The sequence below is a fragment of the Galleria mellonella genome, unplaced genomic scaffold, assembly GCF_026898425.1.
Source record: "Galleria mellonella isolate WM207_F2 unplaced genomic scaffold, CSIRO_AGI_GalMel_v1 utg789, whole genome shotgun sequence".
NCBI lineage: Eukaryota > Metazoa > Arthropoda > Insecta > Lepidoptera > Pyralidae > Galleria > Galleria mellonella.
Window position 1 is genome coordinate 567,957 of NW_026442155.1, and position 23,069 is coordinate 591,025.

A 23,069-nucleotide genomic window follows, 5' to 3' on the forward strand; every position below is an offset into this window, starting at 1 on the left:
ATTGTCCATATATATATATATATATATATATATATATATGGGATAAATTTTATAAGTTTGTGTTTGTAAGAAATATTTTTCAAATGTATGACAATTCGTGCAATTATTTTCATTTAAAAATATCTAAAAATCTGATAATATTTGTATGGTACCAATCTGTGCCGTATATACTGTCAGATAAAAAAAAATTCAACCGAATGGGAGATCTATGTTCGACAGTGGTCAAAATAATGTGATTGTTGTTTTTATTTTATAAACTTCCAGAATGCTACCAATATATCCTGTGTACGGCCCGCCTGATGGAAATCGGTTTACGTCGTATATACGACGGAAAGTACGTATAAAAGTTTTTTAAAAATTTTATGTTTACAATGATGAATAAATTATATATTTTATCCCCTTCAAAGTACTATATATATATATATATATATATATATATATATATATATATATATATATATATATATATATATTATATATAGTCATTATATAATAATTCAATATGTTATGTCGTATTAGTTTTTTTATATCATTTAAAATTAAAAATAATAAATTAAGTAAATTAAGATAGTTCAAGAATGTACCTAGTATGTAAATGTATTGCCATGGTAATAAAATTAAGTTTTTTTTTTATTATTTTTTTTTGTCTTTTTTCGACAGTTTGAATTAAGATTGCGTTCTAAAATAACAATTTCAATCGTGCTTAAATCAAGTATTGTCATTAAAAATCCGGTTATTTTAATAACTAAACTACTGAACTGATTTTGATTGTTTCTATTTTTCATCTTAAAGTAGAATTTTAAATAAAAACTGTCTGGATTCGGAGGGACATTTTGATGGACAATCCGAACATCTACCATATATATATATATATATTAGAACGCTTTCTGGCCCTCTCTAAATAATATTTTCATCTAATGTATGTACTCATATTCGTGCAATAAATAAATTGGATTTGAAATATCTAAAAATCTGATAAATTCTTGCCGAGTTGTCGAGAGAAACTTGCCGACGCGCAACTCTGGCGGAAAACCCCCTCATGGGACGGGGTTTCGACAGTGGTCAACTTCACAGGGCTGATTGAACAACTTGGGTCAGACCAGAACTGAAGCATTGTTAATAATAACTTCTCCAGTGCTACCAATATATCCTGTGTATCTCCGCCTGTGATATCGGTTTACGGTATATATCGGGCACTAGTGACAGATAAGTGAATGAAACAGGTCCACTCCAAGTTGTTCCCTCTCGAAACCATGTGGTCAGAGGGAGACTTTTGTACAAAGTCTCCCTCTGGTAAACCTCAAATTTATTTCACGAATAAAAAAATCATGCAAAGAAGGTTTAACACAGAGATTAGTGCGGGTAAATCCGCGGGGAACAGCTGATAAATGAAAAACTACGATTTTGTCAATAAAATTTATTGACAGTTTTAAAACTTATGCCTAGAAGCGCAGCCGGTGCGGGTACTGGCTGGAGCGCAGGCCGAACGCCGCCCGCAGGTAGCCGCGGAGCGTTTTCTTGTCGGCGCGCTTGCCAATCGCTTTGATCACCGCCTCGTCCACCAGCTTCTGGTCGGTCTTGCGCTGTTCCGACGGAACGTATTTCTGCAAATAGATACATTTCCATTTATAATCTTACTATAATTCATAGTACACTTAAGAAATAGTATGTACTGAAGTTTTATCAGAGGGAGACTACAAAAGTAGTTTGCTTGGGTACCTCTGTCCCATTCATGTTTCTACCATGAAGCAGTTGTGTTTGCGTGGCTGTGGTTCGGTTTGAAGGGTGGGATATGACAGTAAATTTACAGGGTACAAAGAAATAACACCCGAGTCCTCAGGAATGGCAACGCATGAGGGGTATCATGGGCGAAACAGTATACTCTGTTATGTCCATGGTACTGCTCATGTCTATAGGCGACAGTTACCACTTTCCATCAGGTGGACCGTCAGCTTGTTTGCCATTCTAAGTTGTATAAAAAAAATCACAATCGAGAACCTCAGTTTTTAAAGTCAGTAAAGAATATTTATATTTAAAAACGTAAACCAAACCAACCTCTTTCTTAGTGACAAATATGTCCTCCCCCTGTTTACGCTTGACGCTGCGTTTGACGCTCTTCTTGTTCTTCTTGAAGTACGCGTCGTCCAGATGGGCGGGCAGCTTGAAGTCGCCCAGGTCGATCTTGGTAGAGGTGCCGATCACGAACCGCTGCGGGATGCGGCGCAGTGGGCACGCGTTGAACTGAAAAATGTTTACCAGTAGATTATAGCATTCTCTCTTCACCCATTTACTAGGAATTTGAAATGAAATAGTGCATATTTTGTGGTACGTGAGTCTATCTGGCAAGTCGTAATAATACATACATATCTGTCTCGCCTGTCTCCCATTAGGGTAGGCAGAAACAATGGAACGCCAAATGCTTCGATTCAAACAAACCTCTTTGGCTTCCTTCACATTCATTAATCTTTTCATACACGCTCGCCGGTTACGGGTACTTTTAATTTGGCCCTTCTTCAGCACGTCGCCTATTTGGTCGACATACGTAATAATAATGATTACTTATTACAAATTACTTAATAGTTATTACATCTCATAATGTTGGTTGTTTGATTGGGATTATTTCGTTTAATTCAGCTAAGATTCATATGTTTTTAACTGATAAAACTTGAAGATTGACAAAATAAAAAAATTAAGTAAAATAAAATAAAAAAAAAGTACTTTAAAATAGTAAAATATTTTTAGTATTTGCATGTGTGTCTGTATGTGTATATATGCATATCTGTGTATATGTATGTATAAAGATATAAGTTTAGTATATAGAATTAGGATATAAGTTTATAAAGCATCATTGTGTATTTGCAATATATAACAATATATAAGAATATATATATATATATATATATATATATATATATATATATATATATATATATATATATATATATATATATATATATATTTAAGTTACAATATATTGGTATCGGACCAATATTATTAATAATAGTGATATTGAATCGAACCAATTACCTGGGGGTCTACCATGAAATGAAATTTCGGGCTCAATTTCGTGTTTTTGTTCATACCAAAATCGACCCAATAAATGGAGCTTAACATTTGTCATAAATCCTACCATAAAAGTAAAAAGGAACGATATTTTAGCATTTTTAATATTTTTAAACAGTATGTATCAAGTAATTTTAACATCAAAGTTTTGTTTCATTCGGATCCGAAATTTCGGAAAACATTTCATGGTAGCTCCTCTGATTAAGACCCAAACTAACTTAATCCTCACCTGTCATCAGTCACTGGCAACCTACCAACATAAACTATTATGGTGTTATCAAACAATCATAAAAAAAAATTAGCTAAAACTCACAGCGAAAGGTCCAGTGACGAGCAGCAGTCCACTGGGCAGGACGCCAACCAATACGACCCTCTTGCCGGCGTGGCGGCCGGCCAGCAGGATGCACACGGCGCCAGGAGTGAGGTTTGGTCGGATCCTGCGCACGTGCTTGCTGAACGTCTTGTGGTGGGGACGCTGGCGAATCCTGTAAACAATAGTTGTAATAAACATGTGAATATTATTAAACTACAATTGGTTGGGGGGAAGGGGTTTTTTTAATGGGTGATAATGGAATGGTAACCTCACAACTGCAATTTTATTGTTAGGGAGGAAAAAGAACAGACAATCCACCTGATGGAAAGTGGCTACCATCACCCATGAACACATGCAATACGAGAGGAGATGCTTGTGCTTTTGTTTGAGAGAATGAACACCAACAACACAATTGTTTTCTTTCTATCTCCAATGATTGATTTATTGCCACATACAAAAATAAAGTGTTCTTATTAACCATTGAAAGCGTTCCTTTGCAATTATTATGATTAATACAAAAACATAGTCTCAATAGACAGGAGACTGGTTTATTTTCAAATATACTCACAGAACCACATTCTGGAATGGCAAAATCTTTAATTACTATATTTTTGTATCAATAATTCCCTTTATCAAAATAGACTACTAAGACATTATGTATTATTTATTTATGTATCAATGTTCTAAGTATGTGAGGTATTTTATAAAATTAGGGTATGATGAGGCTGACATATCCTTATAGGATAACGCCCCCTTGTGGGCACTGCAGGCCTAAAGGTGGTAAGAGACCCAGAAAAAAAAAAATCGAAGTGTTGTGTAGAGGCTCGTTTAGAATTAATGTTTAATCTCTGCTATATCACAATAACTGATTAATTCAATTTGAAGTAATAGTGGTTTTTAAGTTGGTGAAAAAATTGGGGCGCTAATAATTTATTCTCAAAGTGGGCAATAGACAAAATAAGTTTGAGAACCCCTGATTTACGAGTGTTTACTTAAGCTGCATTGAAACAAAATTTAAACGCTAAATGAAATTTTAAAATTGACTTACATGTTTAAAATAGAAAGGAAGAATTCTATAGAAAGTAGTCTACATAGATACAAATAATAAATGTTGAAAAGTGTAGCAACACACTGACTTCTCTCCTGGAAATATTAAGTTTTTTTTAATGGATAAAAATGAATTAGTGACCCCACCTGCTCTATTGGCTAATGGCTGGGCACCAGTGTGGGATGATAGGTGTGGATGGAAGCTCAGTTAGCTCATAAAAATGAATTCCACAAGAATTAATCATGATGATTCCCATGAGGAACCTGTTATTGCTAGTAATGGTACTGTTAGACCCCATTATTAATGGTCCTATTCCCCGTGTGGTGGAAGTTTACCATAAATATTACACAGCACATATCTTATTTGCCTCCTTAAAAATCAATGTGAATCAGACTCACTTGTCCTGTGTGGGGTAGAAGGACCTCCTGCGTCTGAGCAGGACTGTGCGGGTGCCTCCATTCTTCTCACCACCAATCTGCTTCACCACCACTGTTGGCTTTTTCGGCTTCTCAGCTTTGGGGTTCTTTTTGCCAACAAACTTGTACTTTGCCTGGAAATAATTATTGCCAATTGCAGTGAGTTAACTATTTTTATCGATTTTGTACATGTTGTGAATATGGGGGTAGTTTATGGATGGTTCATAAAACAGTAATTTTGTGAAATTATCAAAATTATAAGTTGAGAATAGGTTTAGATAAAGAGCAACTCGGAATTTGCTCCATTATATATATTTATGTCAGTTTGTTAATGGTGATGGACACCTCATTATGTACTCATATGCACTGAACTATAGGTTGTTTTTGACATAAAAAATATCAATTGATAATGGAAAAAAACAATTGTTTATTCAAATTAAGTTTAATCAAAGCTAAGGGGCGATCTATCAACTACTCACCTTCTTATGGAACATCTTCGTCTTGGAGAATCGGACAACTCCATTGCCCAAGTCATAATTTCTTGGTCTACCAACTTTGGTCTTCTTGACTCCGCCCGCTGGGGCCGCGGCGGGCTTGGCCGCCGCCTTGGGCTGTGGTGGAGCCATAACTATCTGTACAAACGAGATACAACCTCAATAACAAACTTGCCACCTGACTTATGAGGTTAGGTTATGTTTAGTTTCTCCAATTGGATCTCACAAATATGAGGTCTATTATTCTACACAATTATGATAATATATAAACTATGATTTTAATATAAAAACACTAAATATAACATATGGAAAGCCAAGAAATCACGAATACCAGTCACTAACCCAATTGTCAATTTAGCAAATTTAAGTTTAAAAGCCTGTTTATACGTGAAATATAACACAAAATCACTAGTAAATAAGATCGGACATATTATTTTTAAAACATATTAACTAGATCAGTGAATTTAGACGTAATTCAATTGGATTTATTTTCAATAAAAACAACATCAACTCACATTATAACCGGGATCAAGAAAAAGAAATTATAAGAAAAAAAATATCTATGGTGTTGTCAGAATAGTGTTGTCATGTAATCACAGATATAATAAATAAGATTTAAGCAGTCAAAGTGGTAGATTTTTTTAATTGATTTATTTTACTAATTAATTAAATAATGAAATTATATTATGTAATAGTAGTAATTTGCAATCTTACTGTAGTAAATTTAAAATAATAATACAAAAGTATAATTCATTTTTTTCATTTCATTTTAGTGTTTTGTTCTTTTTTCGTCAAATGAATGTTGCTATTATAATATATATATTTAATCTGTAACCGAAAACAGAGGACTACGTCACAGAATGTCACAGTGACAACGATGTCATAGTTATTTAATGTCAAAATTGTTGAAAAAATAAAAATCAGTGTTAAAAATGGCTTCTTTGAGGAGCCCGTCTTCGCCATCGGACGGTTACAAAAGGTTCAGTGATGATTTCGCAAATACCAGCATCAACAATTACGGCTCAAATGTCACAAGTAAACGGAAGCTAAAATTTTTCTATGCACTGTAGCCGCAAGACTTTATGTATGCTTTTTTTGTATTAACAATACATTGTAAATCCATTTAACATTTCGTTTTAATTTCTCACCTGTCTTTAGTATTAACGCCTGCTGTCCATATGTCACGATGGAATCGATTGGCTCCTCATTTAATGCCTTAATTGGGTAAATGACGCAGACACCGTAGGCATGAGTCATGCATGAGGAACTAAACACTAACCTATCTATAACATAAACAAAACAGTAAAGGATCCGACCCGACTCGACCTAAATTCATCTAGCCCGCATAACGCTTCGAGGCTTGAGTAGAAAATCGCCAGGCATGCCCATATTTATTTGCATACTTAGTTTGCATGCTTTTTGCACACTATATGTAAATAGTACCAATAATTTCGATTTATGTAATTATTCAGGTATTTATCTAAGTATATTTACTACATACCAACTAACTAGTTATTTTTCTATTTAAAATAAATAGTACATATAGTAACTTGCCTGTACTTGTCTATATATCCATTAATTATCTGAAGAAAAACCATTTAAATTTAAATGGTGCTCCGCCATCTATTTAGCGCAGGCGGGGTTACCATACCATTTTCACTCATCAAAAAAAAATAGATATCTATTCCAAATGTTAACCTATATTGTCAGTTCTTAGTCAACCAGTCCGAAATCGCGCTGGGTCTCGTTCAAAAATCTAGTTCAATTTACTTTTGCACTGTAAATGAGCACTAAAGTGAGAGGGATTGTCAGTCTATAACAGGGACACTAGTCTATATTTCTATCAATATTTTTTTCTTTTTTTCGTCGTTGATTTCGGTCTCTGGAAAAACTGCCGTAGTAAAATCGAGTTCGGCATGATAATTGACCAGACGTTATTCTCATCGTTTTATCTTCCACTAGTCCTCTGCAATTGTATGCCGTTTTTTTATGGATGATAATGAAATGTTAACCCCGTCTGCGCTGACGGTATACGCTGGCGGAGCACCAGTGAGGGATGAAAGGTGAGAATGAAGCAGGTCAGTTGGCCCATCGTGACGAATTTCACTAGAATTAACCATGACGGTTTCCAGAGAGAAACTGCGTGGAGGTCGACCTGATAGGATATATTGCTAGCAATGGGTCAATTAGACCCCATTACTCTCTTTCCCCCCGATAGGATATATTGTTAACGTTAAGACTGGTAGTCCGCATTACTAACAATCCCTTCCTCTCCAATAAGGGATGTTTTTTTTTATGGGTGAAAATGGTATGGTAACCCCGTCTGCATTAACGGGATACGCTGGCGGAGCACCAGTGAAGGGTGATAAGTGAAGGGTGGTGGTTATACCGTTGTCACAAATTACCGCTAGATAACTTTAAACATTTCAGTAAGGGATGTTATTGCAGTGAGATCAAATGGACTTTTTTTTAAATGGGTGATAATGTTTCCTCTAACAACCATGATATCTATTTGTCACAATGAATAAAGCGGACGAAGTCGCGGGTTAAAATTAAGTTTAGGTTATACCGTTGTCACATCGCTAGATAAATCCTTTATCGCCCCAGTGTTTTTTTTTTTTTATTGATAATGGTGGTTGTCCACGGTTCGTAGGTAGATAGATGAGAGAGCAGCCCATTGTTAAAAAAAATAACCACGATGGTGGAACTGAGACTATATTGGCAATGGAGTTTATTATCCCTTTCTCATTACAGTGGCAACTCGTAGGTAGGTAGAGAGCAGAAAAAAAAAAACTTAGGCAAAAAAGATAAAAACTCTTAAAAAAAAAACCTTGAAAAAAAGAGGTGTGTGTCCTACGTCTCTTTGATCCCATCGAGAATTAATTCCATAAACAATGACTGACTTTACCTAATACATTATTTTTTAGCAATTCGCAGTAACTTATTCATTATTCATAATAATCTTTGTCACGCTGTTTAACCATTTATCAAACGGTTCTCCGAGATTTGTCGAACAATAGAATTCTTTACCACTTAGATATTAAGTATGTCGATACGAAAGTAGGTATATGTAGTATATTCCATGCTTAGATTATAGGTATAGATAGAGTGACTCCATAGAAATGCTTCGAGAAAAACAGCTCAAGTTTTTTATACAATTTTGCATGATAAATAGTTATGAGTGATTCCTTTATAACTATTATATTTACTTTTATAAATTTTGCATCTTTTTAATGCATAAATACTCATTTTATTTATTAAATAACACGTCAAAATATATTTAATGCGTAAATATATAGAATACTGATAAAAAAGAGGCAACTAATTTGACAATTAACTGACAAAAAGTTGACCCGTTTTTGTGGTTCGATACTCTATCTATATAATCTAAGATTCCATCTTTTTTTTTTATACAACTTAGAATGGCAAACGAGTTGACGGTCCACCTGATGGAAAGTGGTAACCGTCGCCTATAGACATGAGCAATACCATGGACATAACAGAGTATACTGTTTCGCCCATGATACCCCCCATGCGTTGCCATTCCTGAGGACTCGGGTGTTATTCCTCTGTACCCTGTAAATTCACGTCATATCCCACCATTCAAACCGAAACACAGCCATGCAAACACAACTGCTTCTCCTCCTAAACCTCCTAGATCTATACTTAGACTATTATATTTTTAGAAACATTGCAATGAGTGGCGTGTAGGTACTTATGAATGTACGGTACCCATCAGTTTTTATCACTGATAAAGTGATCGATTCCATATCATGCAGAAGTGGACAACATTTGGTGAATTTTTTTTTCTCACTAAATTGGATATGTTATATTAACAAAAGACATACACAAACATGTTTTAGTACTGCATTTTGTTGTTTACATGATGTGTAACATTGTCGATGTACCAATAAACAATTAAATCACTACATAGTATAAAACAAAGTCGCTGTCGCTGTCTGTCCGTCCCTATGTATGCTTAAATCTTTAAAACTACGCAACGGATATTGAAGCGGTTTTTTTAATAGATAGAGTGATACAAAAGGAAGGTTTATATGTATAATACATGCATAATATAGTGGAGAAACACTGATAAATTTAGAGGTTTCTAATGTAATGCCTTAACGTAATGGGGCGGCGGCGGTATTTAGTATCAGTTTTGCACCCGTGCGAAGCCGGGGCGGGTCGGTAGTAAACCATTAACCATGCGACGCGAAAGTAGAAAAGTTAATAATTAAAATGGTAAGATTTTTGTTAAATATTATTTAAGCATCCGTTTATAATTACGTATATAACAATGTTGACATCATTTGGTGCATGATTTATACTAATTCAGGTGTTATATAAATTTGCATTTTGATATCGAAGCCATAATGTGAAATCACGTCATACTTTCAACTAAAGGTCAATGGCAACAGCTCCAGTATCTTTACCCGACTACGACGAACCAAAAAGGCGGATTATGATAAAGTTGTATAGTTTGTTTTAATAGAAATAAATGAATCCTTAAATTTCCGCCATATCCCACCCTTTAAACCGAAAATGCACGCAAACAGGTAGCTTGAAAGCAGAATTAATATAGACAGATGCACCCGTGCACACGACGCCGTATAAAGCCTGCCTCCGATGAAATATTACCTGCACCGAATTATTATTAACTAGCGACCCGCCTCGGCTTCGCCCGGATGCAAATTATACACACACAAACTTTTCGTAATAAATAAACGGATATATATATATATATATATATATATATATATATATATATATATATATATATATATATATATATTCATCTGAAATTAATCATGTATATATTTATTTATTTAATATGTGTCGATGGTTTATATTATATGAATATATCAAGTATTCTTATTTTTTTCTCTATTCGATAATATACCTACGTATTTCTCAGTTTGCCCAATATCTGGTAGAGAACACCGTCCAATGAATATAAATATGTATATATATATATATATATATATATATATATATATATATATATATATATATATATATAGTAAATAGTATATTTAATATCAATTATGCATATGTATATAATGTCAATGGGGTTTTTTTTATTGGATGAAAATGGAATGGTAACCACGCCTGCGCTAACGGGATACGCTGGCGGGGCACCAGTGAAGGATGATCGATGAGGATGAAAACAGTGGACAGTTCACGGCTGAAATAATAATATATACAACGTATTATCTATATGTGTATGTATATGTATTTATGTTTATATGTGTATATATATGTATGTGTATATATGTGTATATGTATGTGTAAGTATATGTGTATGTTTACCGGGTTTATGTATTATATGTGTAGTTTGTATTATTCTTTGTGTATAATATATGTATTCATACAATATAGAGCGATGACTGAAATTGGAATTTTTAATATATACACAATTTACATGAAAAGGTTATATTGGAAGAAATCTCATGTCTAGAGATAACCTCGCCTTTGTACATTGTGTTTATAATGAATGAAATGAAATGAAATGAAATGAAATGAAATGAAATGAAATGAAATGAAATGAAATGAAATATTTATTTGCTTTAAACAGACATTTGACATTATAAGGGCCATGTGACACAACTTTTTGGCATCTGTCTAATTGCCTTAAAATTGAGGTAGGCATGAAATCTAATATATTCCGTATTAAATATGGATATAAATTTAATTTATATGTGTATATATATTATTATGATCATAGTATATATAAAAAAAAGAAAATATATGAAAACAATGCTCAAACAATTATCAAGTCAAATTACATATTCAATATCGTCAAATAAAATTGTAATTACATTATTATTATTAATTAAATACAAATTATTCCTTATGTTATGTTAATATAATATATGTCAAGTATGACTGATTTATATTATTAATAATTATGTTAACTATTTTTGGGATGTGTAGGCATAATATTCTCCCATACTGTAAAAGACCTTATCCAGAAGCCATAGATTATTAATAGAATTGTGATTAACATTATGTTTTGTGTACAATAAAGAATAAAGAATATACAAAGTCGGGGAGAAAGGGATTGTTACTAATGGACACTGAGAATCCCATTGCTAGCAATATATCCAACCAGGTCGACCTCCTCGCGGTTCTCCCTGGAAACTATCATGGTTAATTCCTGATGAATTCATCATGATGGGCTAACTGGCCTGTTTTCATTCTCATCTCTCACCCTTCACTGGTGCTCCGCCAGCGTATCCCGTTAGCGCAGGCGGGGATACCATACCGTTTTCACCCATCAAAAAAAAAATATACAAAGTTAGCTAGATTTTTATCTACGTAACCAAATGTTGCGTATCTCTGTCCAGTCTGAATCATTATCAGATACTCATCATCGTATACAGAGAAGTATAGTAAGATGTTACTGTCATACAGTCACAGGATTTTTTTTTGTGTATTATAATTTGTAAAGTGAATTAAATACAGTGTAGTGATGGCTAAAGTAATTAATATGTACGACAAAGTATACTATTCGATGCGGGAACACTGGTACAAATTGAAGTCATGTGAGTTTATTTCTCAATTGTACAGTATTCATTGCAAAATGTCCACATAAATACATATAGTCACAGAATATTAACAATACAAGATAGACACCTACAACCATAGCTATTCGGGGGAAAGGGATTGTTAGCAGTGGAGTTTGACAGCCCCATTGCTAGCAATATGCCCTATTAGGTCGACCTCCACGTGATTCCCCCTGGAAACCATCGTGAACAATTCTTGTTGAATTCGTCACGATGGGCTAACTGACCTACTTCATTCTCACCTATCATCCTTCACTGGTGCCCGGCCGGTGTATACCGATAGCGCGGGTGGAGTTACCATTCCATTATCATCCATTGAAAAAAAACCATAGCTATTCCATTATCCTGTAAAATTAATTTGTGCTACTGTCATTTATTATTAAATTATATATAGTCTGTGGCAAATAGAATAGATTGTATACATTTTTCTTATTCAATAAGAATAGCATCGCATTATTTGTTACATTTAAATTCAGAACGCTCTGAACTTAGCCATGAAATATGAAATCTAGACAATGGCATAGATAATAGGTATTCTATGACAATAGAAATGTTCGCAATACGTTATAATTGATGACTTACAGACATTTCAATTTGTAGATTTTGAAATAGTTGAACGGAATTAAAAAAAATAAAATAATAATTGTTATTACCAGATACAAACTGAAGACAATGGCTGTATAGGCTTAGTCCTTTTGCCTTCTCTATGTATAAGGGAAAACGGAACTAAAAAAAATATTGAAGACTAGGCAGCATGGTCTCCGACCTTAGCCTGTTCCACAATGGAACAAACGTACTAAAAAAAAAGGAACCAAAAAAAAAATTTTATAATGTTAATTCAGCTCCCATGCAAAACAAAGCTACGTGAATACGTGAAGAGTTTATTTGACTTAATTTAAACGACAGAAACGAACAGTGTGTTATAAAATGGTTGATAACATAGCTTTGTAAACAATGTGCCTGAATGACACTTGTTTATCTAAATTTGATAAGTGCTCGAGGAGTTACTGAGCTAAATATACCATAACTGCGAAATCAGGAATGGAGTTCTTATCTTTTTTGAGCTATATAAAAAAAAATGCGACGTCTCAATTCGGTTTTTCATTTTTGTTTGCACGTTTAGTTTGTTACTTCATAAATCCGTTCGTTGTAAATCGTTTCGGAAAATTGTTTTTTTTTTTTATCTGAAAGGATATACTTATAGATTGGTCTCATAGAAATTATATCAAGTTGGGTTCATGACATGAGCAGTACCATGGACATAACAGAGTATACTGTTTCGCCCATGATACCCCCATGCATTGCCATTTCTGAGGACTCAGGTGTTAGTCTTCTGTATCCTGTATATTCACTGCCATATCCCACCCTTCAAACCCAAACACAGCCATGCAAACACAACTGCTTCACGGAAGAAACACGAATGAGACAGAGGTGACCAAGCAAACAACTTTTGTACAAAGTCTTCCTCTACTATCATATTTACAAACAATCCTGTCTCCTCCCCCCCCCCCCCCCCCATCATTGTTATTGTTATCCCCCCTAATTATTTCTTAAAAATTTTCAATAACTCGTTCTCAATAATTGAAATTTTAGCATGATTTTGCCGGACGCCTCCCCCTCCACCACTTCCCTCAAAGATGACTCATGTCATTTCGTCAAATCGTTATGCTGTTACGTAACCAGTCTAGGTCATCGTAGAATGCCAACTTTCACCAAAACGCATTACTTCTACAAAGTGTTACAGTATTAACACCGCTAAATGGGGAGGGGGAAGGGATTGTTAGTAATGGAGACTGAGAATCATATTGCTAGCAATATACCCAACCAGGTCGACCTCTTCGCGGTTCCTCCTGGAAACTATCATGGTTAATTCCTGATGAATTCATCATGATGGGCTAACTGGCCTGTTTTCATTCTCATCTATCACCCTTCACTGGTGCTCCGCCAGCGTATTCCGTTAACGCAGGCGGGGCTACCATACCATTTTCATTCTTCAAAAAAAATGTAATAAAACACCGAATTCTGTATTAACACGCTGTTCCCCCTGGAAACCATCATGGTTAATTCGTATGGAATTGTTCGCAAAGGGCCGACTGACTTGAGGGCCTACCATGAAGTATTTTCCGAAGTTTCGGGGACGACCGAAACAGAAATTTTATGTTAAAATTACATAATACATGCTGTTTAAAATTATTAAAAAAAATATTAGAATATCGTTCCTTTGGACTATTAGAATAGGATTTATGATGGACGAAATGTTAAGCTCCATTTACAGGGTCGATTTCGGTACGAACAAAAACACGAAATTGAGCCCGAAATTTCGGAATTTCATTTCATGGTAGACCACTTGATTTTATCTTCACCTATTATCTGTTACTGGTGCTCAGTCAACGTATACCGATAGCAAAGACGAGGTGACCATTTCATTTTCACCCATAAAAAAACCACTTCTTTCCGAAGCATTTGCATGGAGACACTCTATCTATGTTTACAATCTATGTCCTAAAAATAGTAACATCATATTTAACCCTTATTTGCATGTTTTTTTTTTTTATTGGTAAAATAAATCAAGGTGATACAATTCATGTTCAAAATTAAAGGAAAAATGGTTAAAAAAATAAATTTGACAGTTATGTTTTTTTTTTTCTGCAATGGACATTAAAAAGATATCCAGACACGATCAACTTAAAGTGAAATTGTTATTTTATATAATTTTTGGGCATTCAATGTTATGATGGAAATTTCCGCCAGTATGCAAAGAAGGGTTAAGTTGAATCAAATTGTACACGGTTGCGTACCAACGGCCGGTATAACCTCGCACCGTAGTTGATGCAATTACAAACGTATTAAAAAGCAAAAGCGCAAAGCGGCAAGGTCACGTCGTGCGTACCACGGAATTGGAAACAATTGGGTAGTTCGAATGGGATCTCTCACAATGCATATCATTGAGCAAATTTTATTTTATTACAAGCAGGTTTTATTTCGAAAAATAAATCCGCAGTTTTAACAACCAATATAGGAGTAGACCGCATTTTTTTTAAAGGATGATAATGGAATGGTAGCCCCGCTTGTGCTAACGGTATACGCTGGCGGAGCACCAATGAGGAACGATAGGCGAAAGTGAAAAGGCAGGTCAGCCCATCGTGATGAATACACTTGGAATTCAATTGGTTTCCTGTGGGGACCACGTGGAGGCACCTGACAGGGTATATCGCTAGCAATAGCCCTGGTAGTCCGCATTACTAACACGTCTGCCCGGGGGAAAAGGGATTGTTAATAATAGAGACTGAGAATCCCATTGCTAGCAATATACCCAACCAGGTCAACCTCCTCGCGGTTTCCCTGGAAACTATCATGATTAATTCCAGATGAATTCATCATGATTGGCTAACTGGCCCGTTTTCATCCTCATCGATCACCCTTCACTGGTGCTCCGCCAGCGTATCCCGTTAGCGCAGACGGGGTTACCATACCATTTTCATCCAATTAAAAAAAAATAAAAAAAAATGTCTGCCGCCTTGCTGTCATCCCTTGCCCCCGGTAGAGCGCATTATGAAAATATTATAATCGGATTCAAACTTGCATTGAAACTACTCAATGACATTTTGAGCCAGTATCCGCAATTGGATGTATTTGCCTCCAACTTGCTGGAGTTTCGTCGAGTGACCACAGAGTATTTGTGTTTAGACATTTTTTGTTTTAAAGTTAAATCTTTTTATATTATTTTTTGTTTAATATTTTTGTGTAATATTCCTTTTTATATGTTATTGTACTCATGCTTTCCTGGGTGAGCGTATTGGAAGACTGCAAGGCTCACCCAGTGGATGTAATAGGGTTTTTTTTTTTATACAACTTAGAATGGCAAACAAGCTGACGGTCCACCTGATGGAAAGTGGTAACCGTCGCCTATAGACATGAGCAGTACCATGGACATAACAGAGTATACTGTTTCGTCCATGATACCCCCCATGCGTTGCCATTCCTGAGGACTCAGTTGTTATTCCTCTGTACCCAGTAAATTTATGCCATAACCCACCCTTAAAACTGAAACACAGCCATACAAACACAACTGCTTCACGGTTGAAACACGAATGGGACAGAGGTACTCAAGCAATCGACTTTTGTACAAAGTCTCCCTCTGGTGCTTGTTGAAAACCGGGCTGGAACGTTAGTAACAAAAAAAGAGCAAATTACATTCAGTCTTTCTAAGTTATATTAAATTAAACTCATGTAATATATATATATATATATTTTGCTTTTTTAATTTTTTGGTTTTTTTTTTCATTCTTTTCTCTTTTACTGGGTATTTTCGTATTGTAATTTGTGTGCTGTAAGTAATGCAAATAAATTCTCTATCTATGCAATGAAGTCCTACGCTAGAGTAGATAATAAAATAGGGGCGAGCTGTACGGTGATAGGTCACGGCCACCCCCATAACGGACTAGTACACACATACAAACATATATAGGTGTTTTGGGCACAGCGAAATCAATTTATCACCTAGTTTACCATGCCATTGTCTTTGTTCGACCTTCGATACAGCGGTGTCTATTACAGCGTGATCTGTATATTGATTACTAGAGGGAGACTTTGTACAAAAGCCGATTGCTTGGGTACCTCTGTCCCATTCGTGTTTCAACCGTGAAGCAGTTGTGTTTGCATGGCTGTGTTTCGGTTTGAAGGGTGGGATATGGCGTGAATTTACAGGGTACGGAGGAATAACACCGGAGTCCTCAGGAATGGCAATGCATGGGGGGTATCATGGGCGAAACAGTATACTCTGTTATGTCCATGGTACTGCTCATGTCTATAGGCGACGGTTTCCACTTTCAATCAGGTGGGCTGTCAGCTTGTTTACTATTCTATATATATATATATATATATATATATATATATATATATATATATATATATATATATATCAGAATTATTTTGTTTTTACAAGCTTTTTGTCTTTAAGCCCAAATTTACAATCTATTTTTTAACCACTTACTGGTGCCCTGTTCGGCTGAAATTTGGTATACTTATGTAAGTTCGGTGACAGTATAACATTATGGTACCGTTAAAATGGTCTGAAGACGGATGGTGGCTATAGGAACTCGGAAACTTTTTTTTTTTAGAACCCAGGGGGCAAACGAGCATGCGGCTCACCTGATGGTAAGTGACTACCGCCGCCCATGATCACCCACAACACTATAGGCATTGCAGGTGTGCTGCCGGCCTTTTAAAAAGGAATATGCGTATATACTATGTATGATAAATCAGTAGTATTTGGACTACTTTGATTTGTCTAGACAAATACTATAACCCTGAGAGTCTGATGATGAAGCCTAAAAAGGCTATAAAGTTATTGTTTTAAAATTAAACAAACTCTTTCAACTCTTTGGGAAAACAGCCAGCCAGTAAGTCGGTCGAAAGAGCTACCGTACGAATCATGTAAATATTTACACACTGATAACGCGCGCACAGCCCTATTGTAACGTTAGAAAAAAAAAATGGAAAGAAACCTTTTTTTTTTACAACTTAGAATGGCAAACAAGCTGACGGCCCAACTGATGGAAAGTGGTTACCGTCGCCTATAGACATGAGCAGTACCATGGACATAATAGAGTATACTGTTTCCCCCATGATACCCCCCATGCGTTGCCATTCCTGAGGACTCAGGTGTTTTTCCTCTGTACCCTGTAAATTCACGCCATATCCCACCCTTCAAACCGAAACACAGCCATGCAAACACAACTGTTTCACGGTACAAACACGAATGGGACAGAGACACCCAAGCAAACGACTTTTGTACAAAGGCCCTGGATTTTAATATGCTCGGTAGAATGTGGACATATCAAGTCTTACGTACACGGTAACGGCAGCAGCCTACAAATGCCTTCGACTACCCCATCAGGGATTATAGACGTGAGCATACAAACGAAAAAAGCAACAGCTGTGTTCCTCGCCCGTTCTCAGCTGCAATTGCATTCCGAACTGGGCGGTACATTCATAAAAAGAGACCATACAAAAATGCTTAGTACTAAGTTTATTAGAAACAAAAAAGTATTTTTATTTTATTTAATTATTTATTTATATCTGTACTTATAAAATCATTTATCTTGACCGACTATCAAGGTACAGCCAAAACTGTAAACTTTAGAGAACTTAAGTTTGAATGTTTTATGTTTTTTTTTAGTCTATATAATTTAAATTTAGAACACAGATGTGTTTTATAAAGTACGCATTCGATTTTTGAAAATTTAAACTTATAGAATTGTGTTCTACAATACACAACCAACTTGAATCGTGGTGAAACCAGTATTTTAATTTAAAAAGTAAACTAGTAAACCGATTTTAATAAATGCGACTTATCTATAAGTATATATTTTCTGATAAAAAAGAATTTTCCAAGAATTTGTGAGGTGACAAACGTAAAAAATACAACCGAATTGTGAATTCCCTTCTTTTTGAAGTCGGTTGAAAAAGGAAACATGACACTACGCGTGCAAAGCAATAGACAATAGCTCACTCCCGGGAAAGATGTTGAAAGCGGTGCTCTTAGATTCTGCCTGCATTGTACGCCGGTTTCCCTCCCTGGGGCCCTGAACCCCGGCCGACTGTGCCTCTGCCGGGGGTTAGTTGCCGTCTCCTCTCCTTAAGAGGGGAGATGAGAATTTCTGTAAAAATTTAAAAAATAATAATAATAATTCTTTATTTTAAACAAAAACATTGGTTACAATATTAATGAAAAACTATGATATACGCAGAAGTGTAAAACTGTACCGCGAATATCAACGCCCTCTACTTCACATTGTAGGATTCCAAAACGTGTTCCAAAATTCCATATAGTGTATAATATTTTAAATATCCTATGTTTTTTAAAGTACTTATCTTAACAATAAGTTATCGTTGACTTAAAAAATAGAAGTCACAAAGAAAATTACGCTTTTTATTGTTACAAAATTAAAGTAAAAAAAAAAAAAACACGGGGCTCATAAAAATAAATTGTAAATAAGTTATCAAAATCGTTTTTAAATTTGAAACTTATTCATGAATTAAATATAATTATTTGATGTTTCTCCTTTTTGCAGAGCAAAAATTTATTACTAGAAAAGCCAGTTAGACATTTTTGCCAACCGTTTCTTATCTTTGCTCTATCAATATCAAGTTCCACTTAATTTTTTCACGAGATCTCGTCTCGTACGCAGTTAGTGCTTGTACTTGTGTGAGTTATTTTAATTAATAATTAGTTTAATTAATCATAAATGAGTTTAAGCGTGAATAATTTTTTTAATGCGGTTGTTGGAGTAATGCGCATTACAAGGGCTTACGTCACGTTTACTGATCTGATAAGTAAGTACGACTCTTACATTTTAACACAAATTCTCATCTCCCCTCTTAAGGAGAGGAGATGGCAACTAATCCCTGGCAGAAGCACAGTCGGCCGGGGTTCAGGGCCCCAGGGAGGAAAACCGGCGTACAATTCGGGCAGTATCTAAGGGCACCGCTTTCTGCATCTTTCCCGGGAGTGAGCCGCCTCGGAATCCCAACCGTCTGAGATGTTGTTCCAGACTGGTTGGGATAAGACCGTTCACCGACAAAACGATTGGAACGATTTCGGTGGACGTCACCCCCCACATTTCGGTCACCTCGTGAGCCCAATTCTTACATTTATTATTATTATTTCACCCATTTACTCTCCACTGCTGAACATAAGCCTTCCCCATAAGGGGAGTTTTGCCAGTAGTTGCCATGCTTGGCAGGCGGGTTGGCAACCGCAGTTAGGCTTTTAGAGATGTTTTCAGAGAGACGCTGCTGCCCTCCCTTCGTCGTCTCTTAATCGCCTTTTACAACACCCACGGGAAAGGAAGAGGTGGCTTGTTCTATGCCGGGACCATACGGCGGCATTTATCACCATACACTTAGAATAATGTAGTTATATACTTTTAAGGATAACACTCTCCAATACATGGGTCGGGGGGAAAGGGATTGTTAGTGATGGAGACTGAAAATCCCATTGCTAGCAATATACCCAACCAGGCCGACCTCCTCGCGATTCCCCCTGGAAACTATCATGGTTAATTCCTGACGAATTCATCATGAGGGGCTAACTGGCCTGTTTTCGTTCTCATCTATCACCCTTCACTGGTGCTCCGCCAGCGTATCCCGTTAGCGCAGGCGGGGTCACCATACCATTTTCACCCATCAAAAAAATACATGGGTCGTCCATTAGTTCGCTATTTTCCAAGTTATATCAAAAAGATTTTTACTGTTGCGTTTGTATTTTTTTTTTTACAAATTTACTGATGACCTAATAAATATCAGATGTAAGTGAATTATGGATTTTGAACTTTAAAGATGTGCAAATAATAACACTTTTAGTTTGCACTATGTATCTGCAAAGTTACGTGCGTAAACATTGGCTCGTAATGAATTAATTAATTTACACTGAATACCAATTATTTGCCTACTTATATGACTTTTATCCAAAGGCCTAACTGCGGTCGCCAACCCGCTTGCCAAACGTGGCAACTACTGGCAAAACCCACCTTATGGTGAAGCTATGTGCCGCAGTGGACAGTTAATGGTCAATACAATAATAACTATATGACTTTTCGTATATTTTCTGTGATTTTATAAAGGCTTTATTTTTACGCTTAAATATTATAGTGCCACTAATAACTACCTATTTTCAGTAGTTTGCTTGGGCACCTCTGTCCCATTCGTGTTTCTACCGTGAAGCAGTTGTGTTTGCATGGCTGTGTTTCGGTTTGAAGGGTGGGATATGGCGTGAATTTACTGGGTATAGAGGAATAACACCTGAGTCCTCAGGAATGGCAACGCATGGGAGGTGTCATGGGCGAAACAGTATACTCTGTTATGTCCACGGTACTGCTCATGTTTACAGGCGACGGTTACCACTTTCCATCAGGTGGGCCGTCAGCTTGTTTACCATTCTAAGTTGCATAAAAAAAGCTTTAGGGGGAAGGAATTGTTAGTAATGGGGTGTAACAGTCTCCTGGCGGCTCTCCCTGGAAACAATCGTGGTTAATTATTGTAGAATTCGTCACGATGGACCAACAGACTTACTTTAATCCTCACTTCATTTATCACTGATGCTCAGCCAGTCCACCGATAGCGCAGTTGGGGTTTTTTTTTAATAGATGATAATGGAATGGAACCCTACCTGTGCTAACGGTATACACTGGCGGGGCACCAGTGAGGGATGATAGGTGAGAATGAAAAGGCAGGTTAGTTAGCCTATAGTGATGAATACACTTGGAATTCAGCACGATGGTTCCCAGGGGTGATCACGGGGAGGTCGACCTGATGCATTCCATTATCATCCATAAAAAAATCTCTAGTTTGTGTTTCGATTGTTTAGCATGAAATTTGCCACGTGTATCATTCTTTTGTTAACTAAATTGATGTCTGTTTCGCATGGTATTGAACAAGAGCGACGACCCCTGGACGCGATGGAGCGAAATAAGTATATGTACCTATTGAATTAATCGCTGACATTATAGGAAGTTACAGTAAACATTCGTGTTTGCTGTATCCGGCATAGAACAGGCCAGCCCTTCCTTTCCATGGGTGTTGTAAGAGGCGACTAAGGAAATGTACTGGTCGAGAGTTGGGCATCAACGCCCCTCTTTCATAACATCACCAAAAACCTAACTGCGGTTGCAGATTTGTCTGCCAAGCGTGGCAACTACTGGCAAAGCTAACCTTATGAGGGGAGGGGAAGGGATTGTTAGTAATGGAGACTGAGAATCCTATTGCTAGCAATATACCCAACCAGGTCGAGCTCGTCGCGGTTCCCCCTGGAAACTATCATGGTTAATTCCTGATGAATTCATCATGATGGGCTAACTGACCTGCTTTATCCTCACCTATCATCCTTCACTGGTGCCCCGCCGGTGTATACCGATTCCACTGCAAAATTATATATAACAAATTTACCGTAACATGTTGTGCTGTCAAGCAAATTACGCTGCAGCCTGTGTTTACCTCTTACATCTAAGCCTTCTACCTTTAGGCTAGATTCACACTATAGTACCAATCATAGGTTAATCTCGGTCTAGCAAAACATTATTACGTTATAAACAATGTGTCTATTCCTACAACATTTTTTTTTTATTTTATTAATCTTTTATTTGAGAAAGAAACAACAGATAAAATATATCATAGTAAAAAAAAAAATTAACCAATAAACTTTCAACAAAATACAAATCTGATGTTAAAATTACGTAATACACACTGTTTAAACTACTACTGCCTTCGACTAGTCCATCAGGGATTACAGTCGTGAGCATACAAACGAAAAAAGCAACAGCTTTGTTTCTCGCCCGTTCTCAGCTGCAATTGCATTCCGAAGTTGGCGGTAGATTTATAAAAAGGGATTATTCAAATATGCTTAGTACTAAGTTTATTAGAAAAAAAAAGTATTTTTATTTTAGATAATTATTTATTTACATCTATACTTATAAAATCATTTATCCTGACTGACTACCAAGGTACAGCCAAAACTATAAAGTTTAAAAAACTAAAGTTTTAATGTTTTTTGTATTTTTTTTTTGTTTAAAATATAAATTTAAATGTAAAAAAATATTAACCAATAAACTTTCAAAGAAATACAAATCTGATGTTAAAATTACGTAATACATACTGTTTAAAAATATTAAAATATCGTTCCTTTGGATTTTTATGGTGTCATTTATGATGAACGAAATGTTACTGAGCCGTTTTCAGTAGCTATAAAAACACGAAAATAAATTTCAAAATTCACAATTTCATTTCATGGTAGACCCCATGGAGATATATCGTTCTTGCCATAAAAAAAGTCATTTTTAAGTAACCTAACATTGTTTCAGATACAAGAACAAACTCAGATGGCGGGACCGGGGACACGAGTACCCTGGACATGGGCAGCCGCTCCTCACTGCACACGGGCCTCCACATGTCAGAAGATGAACACTGGGAGATGAATTATCATGAGGCTGCTATATATTTAGAGGTAAGAAGTTTTTGGAAACAGTTCTCTTGTAGAAACTATATTCTTACTAATTATTTTTTGAAATTTCACATAATCAGGATATTTTCGTTGACCGGGAGATAAAATATTAATTTATTTAAATCATTTTATTGAGCAAAAGAAAATATGGTACAAAATGGACTTTTTTT

At 35.8% G+C, this 23,069-nt stretch overlaps 2 protein-coding genes across 6 annotated transcripts in view; one reads left to right on the forward strand and one right to left on the reverse strand.

Annotated features, from left to right (window-relative positions):
* Window positions 1-1,402: 1,402 nt before the first annotated feature.
* On the reverse strand, window positions 1,403-5,961 carry LOC113514048 (60S ribosomal protein L6). Of its 2 annotated transcripts, none has more exons than XM_026898029.3 (6): window positions 5,850-5,961; window positions 5,320-5,472; window positions 4,823-4,974; window positions 3,377-3,548; window positions 2,056-2,241; window positions 1,403-1,604 (listed from the first exon to the last, which is right to left on the reverse strand). In XM_026898029.3, exons 2-6 carry the CDS (start codon window positions 5,464-5,466, stop codon window positions 1,443-1,445), a joined length of 819 nt encoding a protein of 272 aa, XP_026753830.2. In that variant the 5' UTR covers window positions 5,467-5,472; window positions 5,850-5,961; the 3' UTR covers window positions 1,403-1,442. The 2 variants fall into 2 exon arrangements, with proteins under 2 accessions (XP_026753830.2, XP_052757656.1); XM_052901696.1 differs by lacking the exon at window positions 5,850-5,961 and adding an exon at window positions 5,677-5,809.
* A 247-nt stretch (window positions 5,962-6,208) lies between these two features.
* LOC113522377 (two pore channel protein 1-like) overlaps window positions 6,209-23,069 on the forward strand; it is a 36,855-nt gene continuing 19,994 nt past the window's right edge. Inside the window, exons 1-2 of one of the 4 annotated variants that reach the window (XM_052901697.1) lie at window positions 6,209-6,369; window positions 22,760-22,902. In XM_052901697.1, coding sequence (XP_052757657.1) covers window positions 6,267-6,369; window positions 22,760-22,902 — 246 coding nt within the window. In that variant the 5' untranslated portion in view covers window positions 6,209-6,266. Of the gene's footprint in view, window positions 6,370-11,707; window positions 11,880-19,074; window positions 19,239-22,759; window positions 22,903-23,069 lie in introns of those variants that run through there. The other 3 variants (XM_052901699.1, XM_052901698.1, XM_052901700.1) reach the window with 3 other exon arrangements.